At 38.3% G+C, this 19,349-nt stretch overlaps 1 protein-coding gene across 2 annotated transcripts; it reads left to right on the forward strand.

Moving 5' to 3' along the window:
* Nucleotides 1-2,199: 2,199 nt before the first annotated feature.
* LOC128227000 (uncharacterized) lies at nucleotides 2,200-18,575 on the forward strand. 2 transcript variants are annotated; one of them, XM_052937154.1, is made up of 19 exons: nucleotides 2,200-2,325; nucleotides 3,384-3,624; nucleotides 5,251-5,321; nucleotides 6,207-6,393; nucleotides 6,573-6,647; nucleotides 6,965-7,056; nucleotides 7,960-8,033; nucleotides 9,558-9,619; nucleotides 11,649-11,732; nucleotides 13,695-13,759; nucleotides 15,532-15,609; nucleotides 15,897-15,957; nucleotides 16,208-16,352; nucleotides 16,483-16,815; nucleotides 16,949-16,988; nucleotides 17,100-17,205; nucleotides 17,335-17,385; nucleotides 17,565-17,654; nucleotides 17,902-18,575. In XM_052937154.1, the coding sequence occupies exons 2-19, from the start codon at nucleotides 3,490-3,492 to the stop codon at nucleotides 18,022-18,024; spliced, it is 1,872 nt and encodes a 623-aa protein (XP_052793114.1). In that variant the 5' UTR covers nucleotides 2,200-2,325; nucleotides 3,384-3,489; the 3' UTR covers nucleotides 18,025-18,575. The 2 variants fall into 2 exon arrangements, with proteins under 2 accessions (XP_052793114.1, XP_052793115.1); XM_052937155.1 differs by having other exon boundaries at nucleotides 16,208-16,349.
* Nucleotides 18,576-19,349: the final 774 nt, after the last annotated feature.

Below are 19,349 nucleotides of genomic sequence, written 5' to 3' on the forward strand. Positions count from 1 at the left end.
GTTTAAATATTAAAACAGAGCTGAATTACGAATTAGTTCAACATTAGATCACTGTCACACATGATGTTGAAATTAATGTCACATGCAAAGTAACTTGCAGTGAAGAGCCAGCTTGACATTCGGACAATCACTGTTATCTCAAATGTCGATCTGAACATGTATTCATTTTCAAAAAGCATGACATTCGGACTAAAATGTCACCGTATGTTTGACGTAACGAGATCTACATCACCCGCAATGTATTATCCAAATGCTGCCGGTATTTGTACTCATTGACGTATTCATAGGTGTACTTTTACCACAATAAACTATATCTAGGTCTAGAGTCTTGTATCCATATAGTTATTTTAGCTGTTGTTTGTGACAGTCTGATAGTTGATCATATTGGAAACAATTGAAACTAGCAATGATCTCAAATAACCAAAGAACGAATGCCCCGTAATGCATAGGCAATGGCATAAGAGTGGCCATTGGAATATTATAAAGTTGTACTTTTACCGATTCTGTGAGCTTTAAATTCATTGAACGACGATCTTTAACTGGGACCCATTTATTTCTGCATTAATCCTTCAACCTATTTGGGATAAAGATAATCTCAAATTAGCCTGAGATTAAAACGTTTCATAAGTCATTTAAAGCGTTTAATATTGTTAAAATAATATTGCGGACCAATGTTCAATGATACTAGAAACGAATTAAGGGATGAACTTTTTCAATATGATTGTTATGTTGTCATTAAGTGGAATTGGATCTAGCCGTGTACACATACTGTAGGTCTGTTTAATCGGTCGTCCTAGAAAATGAGTTCTGACGTGGAAACGCGAAATAGACATCATGTCGGGACGGCAATTAAACCGGACAGCCGGAATGCAACGCCGCTTGGTGGACGAAACAGCGTCCAGGGGATGCTGGCTCCTGGCCATAACAACTTGTCTGGACGGAACAGTGTAGCCGGAAAGCGAACGGCATTGCTCGTGCAGGAGAGTCAGCGGTCAGCCTCGAGTGCAGGGCTGAGCAGACGCGACACGACAGCGATGTTCGCGAACGCTGCCATACTAGGACAGCAACAAAAGAAGATGGCAGCACAGAACAGATTGCTTACGCATAAGGCAGTCAACCGTAAAGAGAGCTTCTTGAAGGACGGCGGGCTAAAGACAGTCATGACCGCTCCTTCCATCATGAAGGCGTTCAGAGCAGGCGTATCTGTGAGTAGTGTGTCTGGGTTTCACCCTAACAGAACATATATCATACCTCACCCGTAACAAACACATCCTACCACTGTTGCCACCATTTAGTATCATTTTCTTTAATCGTAATTGAACATTTGAAAATGTTCATACGTGCATATTCCGTAATCGTTTTTAAATCATGCCGCTAAATCGTTCTATTCGGTGACTTTTCAGATGGCTGTTAGAACATTTGAAGTCAGACATCTTGTTACAAAATGTATATTATGACTAACCCACAGGATCAGCAACCGTAAGCCACAAAGTATAGCTACAGCTGCAAATTTAGTGCTACCGCTGCATTTCATTCATTCTGAAGTACAGCTGTAGCTGTATGTTTATAGCTGTATCTATAAATAAAAAAAAACAGTCAGACGTCACAGCCGCAGATATATTAATCAACAAGAGTACGACACAAAATATAGTTACGGATGTATTTTAGAGCAACATCTACATTTGAAAGCACAGCTACGGCTGTTTATTTATGGCTGTGGCTGAAACATACAACTGTAAGTCAAATCAGCTGCAACTATAGCTTTTAAAACAAGTAGGTAAATATACAGTTGTATTTTTTGGAGACAGACGAATGCTACAGCTGTATTATTATAGATGTCAATATACTTTAGAATACAGCAACATCATCAAAGTACAGCTATAGCTAAACATACAGTTGGATATATATTTGTTGTATTGTAAATTTTGAGATACTTGGTTCTTAATAGGATATACAGACAGAGTAAATTGTTTCAGGATGCCATGGTCTTGAGCATGGATCACTGATAGAGTAACTCGATATCAAGTGTGTCGGTATGGTACAAAAAGAAGGCATTGTGCTCTTTAATAACGTCTGATTGTCAATTGTATCATCTATCAATATCAGTTCACATTTGAACTGTATCTATATCTAGTTGAAACAATTCAAAAAGAAGCTAACCTTTATTTATTCTACATTTACATAAACATTTGATAATTCGTTTTAAACAGCCACATTATCATTCTTATTATCATTGCTCGAAATATTATTTTGAAAACACATGGAATAATAATAAAAATGCACTGTGCTGTTGTTGTTTTCAAACTGTTTGGTGGATATTGAACGGTTTGGTTTTTATTATTATTATTATTATTATTATTATTATTATTATTATTATTCAGAATTATTATTATTATTATTATTATTATTATTATTATTATTATTATTATTATTATTATTATTATTATTATTCAGAATTATTATTATTATTATATAACATACTATAGTATAAACTCTATTTTCACACTTCACGGTAGTTTGGCTATATCACAGAACAGAACAGAACCTAATGTTTATTTAACTTAAGCATATACAGCTCGTCGTTATAAACACAGAATGAAAAAATGAAAAAAATATCCCATTCAATGCATAAGCTATATTAGTGCCGTCGACAATTAAGAACTGCCTTTAATTTTCCGACTTGAATGGTGGTCCTATCGTGATTTGTAAAATCAATTTTCACGGAAATTCCTTATTAATCTGATTGCAAGTTTAAATCAGCAGAAATGAATAATTAATACGCAGCCGATTCAAGAGTCCCTGGTCCCGTATGAGGGATTATGTTTCATTCAGCATTGTCGGACACTGTTTCCATGATCGTTGCTTTCAATGCATCGTCAGGAAATGCAGTTGGCCTCAGAATTTCAAAAAAGATGGAGCTGTACAGTAAATTAGAGATATTTCCAGCCCGAGGATCTAGTTCCATGCTGGTAAAACAGAAACGTTATATCTGAGTATATGTTAGTGTATTTTTTCTAGGTTTGTAACTGCTTTTATAGCCATGTCATTTAAAATGACTTGACTCGATTCTCAAGTGATTAGAAAAAATGAAGGAAATGCATTCATTTCATGAGTTCACTTAATTGATATAGTCTACGGGAAAGATGTACTTATGTATTCAAACATTTGATTTTGAGTTTGATACCCTAGAGCATATTATATTAAAATGACGAAATGTATACGCGAAATATATATATATATATATAATATATATATTAATCATAACATAGACTGGGATAATGTGTGTGTGTTTGAGTTTGAAAGAAATTGAAAACGCCAAATGTGTTAATTTAATGTTCAACCTAGTTTTATTTGTCTAAATACGATTCGTTAATTTTTTAAAGGTGTGTTACATTGCTGCTGGTAGAATATATCAAAATACCATGTTAATCAACGTGGGCATCTAAGCGGATTGTCACGTGTACTCTGGTGTAAGAGTGAACATTAACAATGTCTGCAATGCAATTGAAAACCAAAATCGACTTTTTTGATGACGAAGAGGAGGAGGAGAAGGAGCAGACCACCGTTCCGGAAGTGTCGTCATCAAAACCGGAAGACGACGTCCGCGAAGAGGAGGAGGAAAAGGTAGCAACCGTCTTGAAATGCTCATTCAGACGTTTACAGCACGCTATCGTTAAAATCAATTTAATCATATATTAATTATAATAGTTAAGCAAATATTGAGTTGCCATTGATATTAATAAGGCTTTCAGAAAATGTTATTCTTCCGATTTATAACTCAGTCAAGCTTAGCCCATTAAAATAATATCCAAACGTCATAAAATCATATTTTTATATTGCAATAGTATTTTCTGTTGTTGTAAGGTGACCGTTTTGTGGTTTATGAATTATGAATTGAAATAAAAACGCAACATTATAGATCATGTACATCATGTAGATTGTTTCACACTGTCGTTTTAATTAACTGAAATCATCGATTGCAAACATCAACAGAAATGGTGAAAAGCTGACAGCAATTGTAAAATTCAGCATTTTCACTGCCTGAACACCGGCTTCAATACCCGTTACTTATTCGATTTCGTAAGCAAGTGTATACTAAATCCCCCAGGTTGGAATATTCCTGATTTGAGCTTTAGTAGAATACAAGCAAGCCTTCTCGAAATGTCATTTATCTTAATTTAACTTTTTTTATTTTTTCTTTCTTTCAAGGTGTATTTAGTAAGTGAGCTCCTGTTCTGTTCGTATACATGTTTGCTGACAATATTTAGTTACATGTTTTATATGGCATTGCGTGGTTTATATGTGTTGTAGTTGTGAAAACTGTTAAACAAACTTATATTTTTATAATTAGATTTTCACATTTATATATGGAGTGACACTGCCCTTTCATCAAGTATAATACACGCAATGAAGCAGAAAATGATTCAGCGAACCGCATTGAAGATGTGAAATTATTATTGTTACATTAATAAAATCCCTTACATCTCAGTTTTGGGTGTTATGTACACTGGTATATTGAAAAGAAGATCGTACCCTGTTAAAGTGAGCTGTTTACATGTTATTTGTATTATTTCCTTTCTTTTATGTTCATTTCGCAGCTGAATGTACGGATTTTTAAAGTGATTATTAAATATGTCAATACTATTTTGTCCCAACATTTTCGTATTTATAGTATAACTTTATCGTATTTGTTTAATTAATAATGTTCACATCTCAGATTTTATACCCTTTATGACCCAAAGTAAATGAATAAAATGACATTATATTTTATCTATATGTTTTGAAATCAAATTAGTTTTCCATCTCTCAGACATTCAGCTTTAGTTCGTGCACATGTATGCGTTTCATTCCTTTCACCAAGTCTGTTCACATTTTACTAACCGTTTGATTGTGGATTTTTTTTATACTTGATGGATAATTCTGATTGTTGTGTAAGTCAATTGTTACATTTCTAATAAATACAGATTTGCGTTATTAAATTATTATAATATACACAATAGTTTTAATTATCGTCACTTTCTTTGAAATTGTTCAAAAAAATGTAACAAAATCGATTATAATTTGTACATCAGCAGCTTATTGTTTCAGAAGGAAATACCTTCAGTAAGTCGGACAAAATCATAAGTTTCAAGACAAATTGTGCAGAAAGCAAAGTTTCAGTATTTTTCACTCATGTTACTTTTACACGATGTGAAACATGTATCGACTGTTCGGTTTCCTAACAAGGTTATATTTTTGGCGTGATTTCAGCCGTTTGTGCGGTTCCGGCGCGTGGCGCGAGCTGTCAAGCTTCTCATCCAGGTCTGCCACGTCTGTAAAGGGTACGTTACAGTTACCAGTATAGTCCAAGAGCCATATACTAGTAAACTAAAGGTATTATTATACGGAAATGGTTACCATGGTAGCCAATTTCAAACATATTTTTGAATAATTTGCTTAGGATGCGAACTTTAAGAAATCGCTATTAAAAATGCATATCATTTCATGTACAAGGGAATAGTTTAAGTTTATATAATGACTCGGGAACAAACAGTACGGTCATCCAACTCCTGGACTAAAACAATTCAATATCGTTCATATAAGGTTACTATGAATTGCGTAATTGGTGTCAATATCATGGCATGGGACGCAATTGGGATTGTGGAGTCCCGAACATTCTACGTGAGGGGTGTCCTACGGGTAGCGGCAAAGAAAACACTCTTACCAAAAAGCGGCATTTAGAAAAATAAATTAAAATACTAATTTTGTTTTAGTGTCAGTTCGTATATTTTATTTCATTCGTGATCATAAAACGACTAAATTTCCATACGTTTTTCGAAGACACGTGTAAAATAAAATACGATCTTACACTGAATTCAACAACTATTCTCTATATAATTACGTTGTAATTGCGATACTATAAGTTATATATATCTTGCGACTGGTCAATTGCTACTTAACTATTTCGTTACTGTAGTTAAACCATTACATGATTATTATGTAAATAATTGCTTTACCATAAGGTCATACTGGTACAAACAAACAAGTCGTAAAGAGTGGGACCATTTGTTCCGTTGTCAGCCATTTGGAACATGAAAATTGTAAGTTAATATAATGAGAATACGCAAGGTTTATCCGTGATTGAATTTAAGGCACGATTGAAGTAATACAATGGAAAACTGGTTTTAAAATATATACAGTTAAAGGCATTCAGTCGTTTACCGCAGATTACTGGCGGACTCTGTGTCCCAGGAGGCCTGGTTCGCGCTTGTGGACAATATAGCGGCAGCCAACGCCCTAACCAACGACAAGAAGAAGGGGCGGGCTTTTGTCACGTTCGTCCCCAATGAGAACCAGGAACTCGAACAGCTCAGTTTCGATGTTACCGAATACATGAGACACAAGAAGGCAGAGGTATACCCCGGTCATGATAACATGTGAACTCATCATTGTAATGATAGTAATTGATGTATTTCTATTTCAATATAACCACACAAATTAAACAAATTCTATTACTGTAACATATTATGTGAGTATGGTAGATACTATCAAAGGGAATGTTCATTTGAAGTGCTGAACTATTCTTTTCTCAGGATTATCTGACAGATGAAATTAGAAAAATAATGAAACAGAGACCTGGGACTCGCACAGAGGATCAGCTTGTTGAGGTATGGCAGAAGTTGTCTAACACCACCCCCTTGCGTACCGATCATTTTTACCAGAATAATGCGTACCAAATACTAGTGGTTATAAAGTATGTGAAACGAAATTGCATTTTTGTACAAATTATGTGGCATCTTTCTTTAATAGCCATTGAATACGACGTACCAAAACAGGGGTTGCAGACTTTATATATTTCGATATTGCATGATTTTATATAATTACAAAGATGTCATCTGCATTAAAAACATAATACAATAACAAAGAAGAGAACATAGCAAACTTGTCTTGGACTGGTTGTAACCTATCTGGTTGCCCTTGGCAGGTTGTGCGCTGCATGAAGAACATCAGCAAGGCCTTCAACGAGTACCCGCTCTCCATACAGAAGGAGATCTGCCAGAAAGCCTTCTACGACCAGTATTACATTTGCCTTATCTCTAATTGTCGTCTTTGAAAAATAATGTATTCAATCAACTGAGGTGTGCGCAGTAACCATTCACTTTTATATGAGACGAAGTATAAACGAATGCCACGTGTATGGAGAGATTTTCCCTCTGGGGTATATATACGCAACACCCATTGTAGAAAACATACCTTCGGGGTCAAATATGCACCAAGTCTGTAGGTGCGGTAAATCCTCCCCCGCCACCTTTGTTTTTTGCGTGTAATATAAGCGCAATAATTGATTTGGTCCCTGGTATTTTTTACTCTTTTTTATTTATCGGCAGATTATTTCTTCAAAAATCTGAAATGTTGAAATACCATGTTTGTGTGTCTTATTGAACTATTTGGTTTTTAAATTTGGCTATTTGGTCTTGAGTCAAAATGGAGTGCTAAACCTTAAAATACAACTATTTCAAATCTACCGCACTCCTGCTTCAGCTGATACTTTGAAAAATATCAATTTTAAACACATGTTTTATTCTTTTTTTAGTATGAAACAATTATGAACACGTACAGCATACGCTTAAATGTTTCTCTTTTCTGACAGCATGTCATTTTGTTTTGGAAAGTCACGTAAATGTTTGTTTTTTTCTGGAAATTACTGCAATGGTCTTAAATACAAACATGTATAATACCATATATTAGTAATACTAGCTTCATCGCTTCATCGTTATGTATTATGTATTTTTTAACAAAAACTATTGGCATTTTAATAAAGATATTCATTTTACTCAATTGCTTCATAAACGAGCCCAAAAATACTTAAGCATAATTTGGCCGCGTTTTTTTACCATGGCGGGAATTTTGCCCCTCTGGTCAAATGTTAGGCACATAAGCGCAACTAAACATAATATTAAACACCGTTATTAACCTCAGGTACGGCCGCAATCGGGTAATCCTGCGACGCGGGCTGGCGCCGGACGGGATCTACTTCCTGTTATCAGGCGAACGTGAGTACCGTAGTAAGAAGATGGTATTCAGTAATGGTTACCATGAAAACAAGTTAAATACAGTATTTTTTATATAATGCTTACTAGTCTAGTGACACAATGGAATACTAAGAAACTGCAGCTATATTGGTTCTTTCGTGGTGTATTAACGTCATCTGGTTGACTGTCCGATTGCATAAAAACAGCATTGACCCTGGTACGTTGAATCTGACCAAAAATGTACACTACCACTGGTCAAGAGTGGGAAAATAGGAAATCCAAGTTTTGATCTGTAACCTAAATATAAATAAATATGTTATAAAAGGATATTAGTTAAAGTTATTCAGATTGTGTGTAGTATTGGTAAGATTAATGTCATTGGTTATTTTAGCTAAAAAATAAGAAGGAAAATGTCAAATGAGTCTGTGATTTATAACATCGATGAAACAGCAGGCCTTAAGAATTTTCGATAAAGTGATACATATATATTGTAGTGACGTCATAACATTGTTTTACTGCTTTTGAAGCGGAAACACATGTTATAAAGTTATTATCACATTTGTATCCATTGTTTATTAAAATATTAAAATTCATGCTAAAAATGATAATGCTCGGAAGAGTGCGACCTTGTCTCGTGTGACTTTGACCTTGGAGCTACGGACCAGGGTCATGCACATTGTCTCAATGAGGACAACATTTGTACCAAGTTATTTGGTAATCCATCAATGCATCAGTAAAATAAAGATATAACCCGGACAAGAGCATGTGAAATCTGACCTTAAAATATCTCGTGTGACCTTGACCTCTGAGGTATGGACCGAGGTCAAGGTTACTGCACATCGTCTCAATAAGGGCAACTTTGTGCCAGGTTATATGGTAATCCATCAATGCAGTTAGTTATAGCCCAGACACGATATGTTACAGTCAGACAGACAGACGGACGGACGGAAAAGGAATGAAGGAATTAGTACTCAAAATATACCCATTCGTGTGAGCGGACGGACTGACGGACGGACGGAAGGACAGACAGACGGACGGACGAAGTGCATTCCTATAATCCCCTCCCAACTCCGTGGCTGGGGATTAATTAACAATCACTTTCTCTATAGCGTTTAAATCTTCGTTGCCGTCTGTTGCTGAGATTCCCCCAAATTGAACGAATATAACAAGTGAGCAGTGTGATATTTATTTAGCAAGATGACAGGAAAATTAAATCCTTCGGTGTCTTGATTAATGTTGTCCTGTTATTAAATCGATTTGTACCTGCGTGCTGCCACTGTGGGATTATTGTCTGTGTCATTTACGATCCGCCTTAAGTCCTGATTTTAATTTGAGAAGTTAATATAAATGTCCATGAATTTAGTGCACATGATATATCTCGAATCAATCAGATTAATATGATACGTGTGTCTTATCTTAAATGACAATTTCTTTTCAATATCTCCTTTTTATTGTTTTGCATGATATTTCTGATTGTAAGACGCAACTGTTTAAGACACGGTCACCCTCTTTAAGTGCTTAGCATTGTACGTTTGACTGTTGCAGTGGTAGAGAAGCCAGAAGGTAGAAAACAGACGGAGGAGATCGAGTCTGGACAGAAGTTCGGGGTAAGTAACCATGCAGTTGGTAGACGGACGGGGATGTTTTACCAGGTTGTATACGGATGGGTGTAAGTTACAAGGTGGTGGGCGGACGGTGTAAGTTACCAGGTGGTGGACGGACGGTTGTAAGTTACAAGGTGTAGGACGGATGGGTTTGAGTTACAAGGTGGTGGGCGGACGGTGTAAGTTACAAGGTGGTGGGCGGACGGTGTAAGTTACAAGTTGGTGGACGGACGGTTGTAAGTTACAAGGTGGTGGACGGACGGTGTAAATTACCAGGTGGTGGACGGACGGTGCAAGTTACCAGGTGGTGGACGGACGGTGTAAGTTACCAGGTGGTGGACGGACGGTGTAAGTTACCAGGTGGAAGACGAGCGGATGTAAGTTACCAGGTGGTGGACGAACGGTGTAAGAAACCAGGTCATAGATTAACGGATGTTAGTTTCCAGGTGGTGGACGGACGGTGTAAGTTACCAGGTGGTTGACTGACGGAGGTTAGTTACCAGGTGGTGGACGAACGGTGAAAGTTACCAGGTGTTGGACGAACGGTGTAAGTAACCAGGTCATAGATTAACGGAGGTTAGTTTCCAGGTAGTGGACGAACGGTGTAAGTTACCGGGTGGTGGACGAACGGTGTAGGTAACCAGGTGGTAGACTGACGAAGGTTAGTTACCAGGTGGTATACGGACTGTGTAAGTTACCAGGTGGAAGACGGGCAGGTGTAAGTTACCAGTTGAAAGACGGGTGGGTGTATGTTACCAGGTGGTGGACGCATTGTGTAAGTTACCAGCTGGTGGACAAACGGTGTAAGTAACCAGGTGGTAGACTGGCGGATGATAGCTACCCTGTGGTAGGCGGACGGTGTAAGTTACCAGGTGGTAGAGGGACGGGTGTAAGTTACCAGTTGAAAGACGAACGGTGTAAGTTACCAGGTGGTGGACGAACGGGGTAAGTTGGCAGTTGATAACTGGACGGGGGAAGTTACCAGGTGGTAGCCGAACAGGGGTAAGTTGGCAGGTGGTAGCCGGACAGGGGTAAGTTTTCAGGTGGTAGCCGGACAGGGGTAAGTGGGCAGGTGGTAGCCGGACAGGGGTAAGTGGGCAGGTGGTAGCCGGAAAGTGGTAAGTGGGCAGGTGGTAGACGGATGGGGGTAAGTTGGCAGGTGGAAGACGGACGGGGGTAAGTTGGCAGGTGGTAGACGGACGGGGGTAAGTTGGCAGGTGATAGACGGACGGGGGTAAGTTGGCAGGTGGTAGACGGACGGAGGTAAGTGTGCAGGTGGTAGCTGGACGGTGGTAAGTGGACAGGTTATAGCTAGACGGGGTAAGTTGGCAGGTGGTAGCCGGAAAGTGGTAAGTGGGCAGGTTTTAGACGGACGGGGGTAAGTTGGCAGTTGGTAGCTGGACGGGGGTAAGTTGGCAGGTGATAGACGGACGGGGGTAAGTTGGCAGTTGATAGCTGGACGGGGGTAAGTGGGCAGGTGGTAGACGGACGGGGGTAAGTTGGCAAGACATAGATGGACGGCGGTAATTTGGCAGGTGGTAGACGGACGGGGGTAAGTTGGCAGTTGGTAGCTGGATGGGGGTAAGTGGGCAGGTGATTGCTGGACGGGGGTCAGTTGGCAGGTGGTGGACGGACGGGGGTAAGTTGGCAGGTGGTAGACGGACGGGGGTAAGTTGGCAGATGGTAGACCTTCAGGGGTAAGTTGGCAGGTGGTAGCTGGACGGGGATAAGTTACCATGTGGTAGACGGACGGAGGTAAGTTGGCAGGTGGTAGCTGGACGCGGGTATGTGGGCAGGTGGTAGACGGATGGGTGTAATTTACCACGTGTTACCCTGAATGGTTGGTAGGTTACCCGTGTAAAACGAATTAAGATAATGTTATACTTTTGACAGTGACGGAATGATCAATCGACAATTATGTGCATGCATAGATAAACGCACTAACACAAAACGAAGTTCAAAAAGATGTCTTCTTACTTTCTTTGAACAATTGTTGGTGTTGCTTAAATGTACATATCCTTCCGTCTCGCAGGAGGAGGACCTGATCTGTGGGTCGTCCCGGCGCGCAACTGTGCTCTCCAAGGACGACGTAGAGATCCTCTACCTCCACAGATTCGTGAGTAAATCCCCACGAAACGGGAAAAGTTCGGTTTATTATGTGATGATGAAAAGCCCAAATCTTACATTTAGTGCAAATCTGCGCATTTCTTGTACAAGAAATCAAGAAGTAATAGTTATTGTTTCTTTCTTTTTTTAAGCTATAAATTCGGCATAAGCTGGGCGCAGCCCATCAGCCAATGTTATTTTGCATATATAAGCAAACATTAATAAGTGTTCGCGCGAATGCTTCTATTCTATCCAGTGCACATGCGCCCATTGCTAACTAACTTACTTAATCAAACCGATTCATGAATTAATGAAAATTATGCGGTTGTTTTTGTCTGATGCTTTCTTAATGACTAAATCAGAATTCATCTGGTGATCCCATTGGCGGAGCCATGAGTGTTTACACTAAAAAACATATATGGATATATACTCTTAGAAAAAAAGTATTTTATGTTGTTGCTTTTTAACAGTTAATTTCAATGATTAAGTCTAAAATGTCTTCCAAGGGCTTATATACATAGAAACACAGAAACCCACACTATGAGCAGATCTTTCAGCGTCCATGCTTAAACGTCATACTTTCAGATATATGCGTTTTTAATTACAAATTATAAATGGTTGAACGATTTTCATTTAGATACCAATGCGTGCATTACAACTGATTGCATATTGCGCAAGCGTTATTCATTTCCTTAATCCATGTTGACGCGTGTTCATCAATAATATTGATGTTCGTTCCATTGGCACACTGCCTTAACTTTTAATCACTTTTTTCTGTCTGTTTATTGAAGTAAAAACATTTATCTTATCCGACCGCCTTATTTGCTTTCAGAGTAGCACATTTGAAATATAAATGATGGCGGAATTTATGAGAGAGAACGATGAATAAGTGTTTATTTATTCAATTGTAAAATGTCATAAAAGAACGCATTGGTAAAAGTTTTTAAAATCAGTTTAACAGGACAATAGATGGTAATTTCCACGGATGGCAGAAAAATCTATATTCGATTTCAGAATAGAATAAGGTCTCCTGTATATATTGTAAAGCGTGAATCGGCGCTCGTTTGCAAAAAAATAATTAAGACATTGGTGTGCTTTGTATGTTTGAAATATACTTTTATTCTGTCGGATATAACTACGTTTGATCATATTGCGAATTATAAATGTTTTATTAATGCGTTGGTTGTATCAGTGTAGAGCGATCCTCCAGCGTAGACAGCAAACAGCAAACATTGATAAGGAGAACAATCACTGCCCATTAATTTTGGATTTTTCTGTGACAAAAAATAGCTCAATGCCTTGCTTATAATAATTTGTTGTTACGGAATAATGCTTGAGCGCACTTGCTGGAAATATCAAAGATCCAATCCCAGGCTATTGAATCTTGGAATCAGGTGACAGTTAATTGAAATGTTTGACATTCAGAACATCGGTGTTATTAATCGCATCTGGATTATTATTAGCCAACATTTCGCGTGGTAGGATACGTGTTCGCTTGCTTGCAAGAACTGAATATAAGAGCAATGGTTTGAATGATTCATCAAATAGAAACGTGTGGTGATATTTCATCTATCTTACGTTCAAAGAATCAGAATTATTTCCAACATCTTAATGTCAAAAATATTTATCAACATTTACTTGAGAAATTACCATTTCAGTTTACAAAACCATATCGGTTATTCAAACTTGTACAGGAAATTTCCAAAAGTGAATTATAACATAATTAATTTTATTAATTAAAGTGTTCAAGACATTCAATTTTCCTTACAATGAAAATGAAACTGTTGATCTTTGTTATATTCAGCGATTGTGAATTTCGTATAAACTGAAGTTGTTCGCAGCTGATGTTGTTCACAGTTTGGAAGGCCTTGCAGTGAAAAACAACTGGTTTAGTGCAAGAAACGGATACAAACGCGATACCCAGCAAAAATGTGACCGTACTATTGATAAAATATAATTCTTTTCGCCACAGGATTACAGGGTCATCTTCAACATGTCTTCAGACAATTGTGATCCGAAAAATTTGGATATATGCAAGTAAGTGTACTAGGGGCCTATTCGTTATAGTGTCGGAATTTTATTATAATTTTTCCACACAAACTATGGTTTGATTAAGTTTATTGGCAACATCATCGAATACATGCCTTTGGTCATAATCTATGTTTTGTGTTTAACTTGTAGATTCGAAACACTAAAGCTAATATATTTTTCTCTGAACACTGGCAATTTATCGGCGATATTGATACTGCATTAGGTGGCACCATTATATACCGAATCAAACCAAATAATCGTACCAAAATTGTTGCATGCATTTTTTTTTCTAGATTAAGCAAAACCAAAATAATATTTAACACGCATGGGGGCAGGTTATGACCTATGGTCAATGGTGAATATTTCACCGCAAAATACCTGTTTTCACAAAGCTTAATTCAACATTTATGTTTAAGTTCATAGAAAAATATATGGAAACAATGTGTTGTCAATCATGATAATTTGTTGCGATCTTCTAAAATAATAATAATAAATGTTCTAAAGTGGGCGAATTATTGGTACCGTACACTGCCATTTTCTTTCATTTTACCGTGTGCTTGTCAAGTGAATTAATTCAAAGAATAAGCAGTATAGTCTTTTTCTCCCGAAGGTGGGCATATTAAAATCGCACCGTCCGTCCGTCCGGACATCTGTCCTTTTGACCGTTTTTTTTCATCATGTCAGGAATATACCTTTGTCATGCAGGTAGCGGTTTTGAAATAATCTGGTACAGATGTTCGACACATAAAGGCAATGTGTCTTGTGCAAGACACAAGTCCCCACCCTGAAGGTCAATGCCAAATGTTAAGTTTTGTCATTATGGAATACTGTAAAATATGCACATAGAGATTAACGTGGCACATTTAAAAACGACTTGTGACCTCCAAGACCCACGACATAACTTCGAAGGTCAAGGTCACATTTAAGGGCAATTATAATGAAATAATGCAAATATGCATCTATAATTTAGGTGATTGTGACTGGGCTGTAACTTTATCATGCGTGTGCCGATTTTTAAATAAGTTGGCACAGATATTCGGCATTCGGTGGTATTCGAAGGTCAAGGTCACGCTTAGAGGTTAATTCTTAAAGAATGCTACACATAAGCACAAAGAGTTTAGGTGGTCGTCGGGCTGTAACTTTGTCATGCAATGGAAGATTTTGAAATATCATTGCACAGATGTTTGACATATATATAAAGGGGAGCTGTTTGATGAAAGACGCATTACCTTATCACTGGACGTGCCCTTTACAAGTTCCATGTTCCTTAACTTTTAATCCAACACTTGAAGTCAACAATCATGTGATCCTGCATATATGCTTATGGTTTATGTTAGCTCTACCTGAGTGCAGGTATATTCCATTGATCTGTCTGGTACTTCGGCTACTTCGGGGGCATTCGTCACGTACGGTGAGAACTCCTGTTTTGATATGCAGGAGCCTTACCTATAGTTTGTCCGGGCGGAAATGTTTCCATAGCTTTGGTTTGATTCGATTGCGAAATACATGTAAACTTAAAGAGTACCTTCCATACTCTATTTTCAATTTAAATCTCACTTGCTTGTACAAATTCAATTGTACAGAGACATGTTTCCCTCCATTATGATGACAACGGCACCTTATTATTCTAGAATGTCTAAACTTACAGTTTTGTCATTTTCCGTAATTGTAAATGAATCATTAGTTGCGTCATTATTAATTTATAATTAAGAACCAATTATCTTGAAATATGCACGGCCGCAAGCGCGTATATTATATGTTGGGCCTTTTTACTCCAGGAACGACGCCGTGTTCCAGCACTTCCCGATGCAGAAACTGTTGGACAACCCCGGCACATGGAGCGCCCTCAAATACAAGTATGGCCCTTCCGCCCACATTGTAGAACTAATCTCGGTCAACTAAAGCAACTATAAACTTTACGAGTACATTGCTGCATGTGCACACGTTGAGTGTCCTTGCAAATGTAATTAATTGAAAGAATTTATTTTGAAATTAGATATGTCTCGATAAATGAGATAAACATGCATTTCTTGTGCATAAAAATGCTATGAATAGAAAACGGAAAAAATGAGTATTGCCGTATAAAGTATTGATCAGATTTAAACGACAATGTTGATGTGCTTTTTCAAATTTGTTCTTTCAGGTACGGACGACTCATTGTGAAAGACAGCAATGACATTGAATGGATTTACGTAATAAAATCGGTAATTGCAAAAATTTTCTATCAAGTAAACTTTGTATTTAAGAGAGATTAATTACTTAATTGAGTCCGCATTTTTGGCAGACAATCAGTATCCTACCGAGCATGTTTATTCACGGGTAGGAATATCTTTAAGTTGGAGAACCATGCTAGCTATGAACATTTTTGCAAATCTTCCCCAGCATCCCATTCGTGCGTGCAGGGCGCCGCATGCTTTTTTGTCAATATCTCTATATGTCCGTCTGTGTGTGCAGGGCGAGGCGCGCGTGTTGAAACACCTGGAGCCGGGGCGGGTGGATGTCAAGGCGCGCCGGAAGAAGATCCAGCAGCAGATGGAGGAACAGTCTTCCTACCACAAGAAGAAGAAAATACTCGACTTTGTCGCCGACGGAACAGGTCGTAAGAACCCTACAAAATATGTTTCGACTACAAATATAGGTTACTTATAATTTCATTTAACTTAAGTATTTTCAAAGCTTATAGCGCTCGTCAGTTTACGTATGATTGCATTTGTGAAAATTACTTTCAGGTAAGTCCTGCTATGCCCCAAGAAACTACCATCCTAGCACGATACGACGTGCCACTATCCCAACAGCGGCAGCTCCTGCCCACCGGAATTGCCACTCAGACCACACCGGCATCGACTACCGTCTCCGCAGCCAATCTGCATTCCCGGGTCAGCGAGTTTCCGTGTCGATCGGAGGCAGTGGACCGCCGACGCGGCCCATGACAACCCAGCCTTCCGTCCGCCACGAATCATTGGATGAGGACGTGGGTGACAAACCGGAAGCGACGGAGGATACCTCGATCGAAGTAATCGTCACACACAACATCGAAGTAGTCGTGGAGGACGAACACGAAGGTGAGGTGTTAGAGACTGAGTTTGCTTTCCGGATATTGAAACATTCTTAGTTCAATTGTTTTGATATCATTTTCCAGTTTTTCAATTTCTAATCCCAATACATGTATTTTAAGTTAAATAATATTTGTTTTAGGTTCGTCGACTACGAAGACAAAAAGCAACGCGTCTGAGAGGTTTGTCATCCATTATTTCCAATTAAGTAAGTACATCATAATTTTAGTGGATTTCGTCAACGATATAAATGATTTCCAATGCTTTATTTTATTTTTCAACGTCCATTTCAGTGGCGGACTGAGGCGAAGTAAGCAGGCTGTCGGTTTGCCGGTAGAGGAAGGCATGGCGCTGCCACCCTTCGTGCAGATAGAAACACTTCACCCCGGACACACTTTTGTAAGTGACATACATAAGACCGTTTCACTCTTTTATTAACTAAGGACGTGAAAGACAAGTGTATTTGCATATATCCCTATTTATTCCGTTCATTGGCATTGACATGACTATTGTTGAAACTGCTTGCAGGGTCTGCGGTCTTGTTTAGAGCACGACGAAAGAGGACCTTCCGTAAGCTTGGTATGCTTTCTTTACAACTGAATGCGTTGGGTATTATAACCCCCCTTTTATAAGTAGCCACTTTTTCTGTTGTTTAGTCGCTAAGTGTTAAACAAAAACGCACTAGACTAATTATTTCGAGATACATATTTTAAAACATTGGAGATATTGGATCTATGTACATATTCTCTTAACATCAGGTGAGCGGGGACTGTGAGGTGTTAGCCATCAACAAGAAGTTCTTCATGAAGCACTGTGACGACGCCCTCTTTAGTCTCATAAGACTAAAGGTACGGTCCGAGAATGGTTTGGTTTACTTTTCATACCATTCCGTTGTTCATTTTCCATACGGTTTAGCGATACAAATGTATTGTTTTCGATTTGAAATATTTCTTTACTCCATGCTTGCATGCTTGTCGTATTTCGACAAGGAAGCTGCTCGTATACAGGAGCGCATATAGGAAAGTCCTTGCCTTTCATGGTTATTTGGACAATCCTCACTCGCACTTTCTCTTACACCCTTTATTTCCGGTGCAGGCGAAGGCGTTCCCGACACAGACAGAGCTTGTGGATCGGCTGGACGCCAACATGCAATGGGAGGAGTTTAAACAGGAAACACTCAAGTACTTCCTGCAGCGCCGCACCCGACACGCTAGATAGGAGACACTAGTTGGGGACGGGACTTACAGTGGGTGACTAGTAACAGGGACAGGACTATTAAAAAGGACTCAAACTTGGACGGGGATGGGACAATATGAACAATTCCTTGAGTGCCTCGTTTAAAATGCTTGTTGAAGACTAGTAGAAACAGCCCTATCGTAGAAATGAGTGAGCGAGCATCTTGGTTGGTTTTTTTATGAGATCACTAAATAAGGCAAGCCTGCATGTGGAGACGACTAGCTTAGTGATGTATCGTCACATATGGTAAAACAAGTGCTATTTACCGAGATAGGGTGAAGCTGTGTCATTGTTGGATATATCATTGTACAGAACTTGTTGAATCATTTGATGTTCCATTCTTCATCACTATTTTTCAGTGCATGCCATTTGTATATCATTGATTATTATTATGTAATTAGCGTACCTTGTATAGAACGACAGTCGTCTGTAATAGGAGATCAAGGTAAATGTGGTAGAGGCTCATCTAGGAGAGTTGCGTTGACAGTGTTAAATTTATTGTATTCCAAATCTTTAAAGGAATAAAGAATTTTAAAAAATCTGGCTATTAACTGTTCTTACAATTCAGAAATTAGAACAAGAATACTAAGTGTATGCCAACACACATTTTTCAGTCGAAAGTCGCTCAAGGGACGATGAGGGACGTAATTCGACAAACAGTTAAGCCAGAGTTATGGGGCTTACTATACATGTGTAATGCTAGTCACATGCAGTAGTGAGGGTGTCACACCTCCAACCTTGGAATCCCATTCTCATTCACCAGATGCTTGATAATGATAAAGAAATTCGGAGTACAGCTGATCATCAGTTTTGGAACGGAACATCGCTTCTTTTTTTAATGGAACCCGGAATACCAGTTATGTCCATTGATCAAAAATATTGAATACATCTTGGCTTTTCTCGCCCGGTTTTAAACTAACCAGTTTTCACAAGCACATAGCGGAACGTATATCGATACATAAATGTGGAGGGGTCAAGGAATAATTATATTAAGGGATGCGTTAATTGCCTTTCCTGGTAGACAGTAATCAATACACTTGGTAACATATGTCCCAGTATTGTATGACTGCGGTAAACTATTATCCAGTGCAAGCCATTTTGATATGTATTACACACTACATAACTCATGTTAATCTTCTTGCAAATCTTCTATATAGAAGGAAATAAAGATTTGATTGATTGATTGACATAAACTAAATGACGAGCGAGCGAAACAATCGAGAAAACCTGGTGGAATGTGAGCGGAAGATTTTGCATCTTACATCCTAACATTTAGTGTTTTGCATTTTGATGTCTTTATTCATGTC

Source organism: Mya arenaria, chromosome 3 (assembly GCF_026914265.1).
Source record: "Mya arenaria isolate MELC-2E11 chromosome 3, ASM2691426v1".
In the NCBI taxonomy this organism is placed as follows: Eukaryota; Metazoa; Mollusca; class Bivalvia; order Myida; family Myidae; genus Mya; species Mya arenaria.

Bases quoted from the DNA above. Each gene is read 5' to 3' on its own strand.
- LOC128227000 (XM_052937154.1), top strand. From the start codon at position 3,490: ATGTCTGCAATGCAATTGAAAACCAAAATCGACTTTTTTGATGACGAA. The intron at 3,625-5,250 runs GTAGCAACCGTC...GCGTGATTTCAG, and splicing joins GCGAAGAGGAGGAGGAAAAG to CCGTTTGTGCGGTTCCGGCG. The intron at 15,958-16,207 runs GTAATTGCAAAA...CTGTGTGTGCAG, and splicing joins GGATTTACGTAATAAAATCG to GGCGAGGCGCGCGTGTTGAA.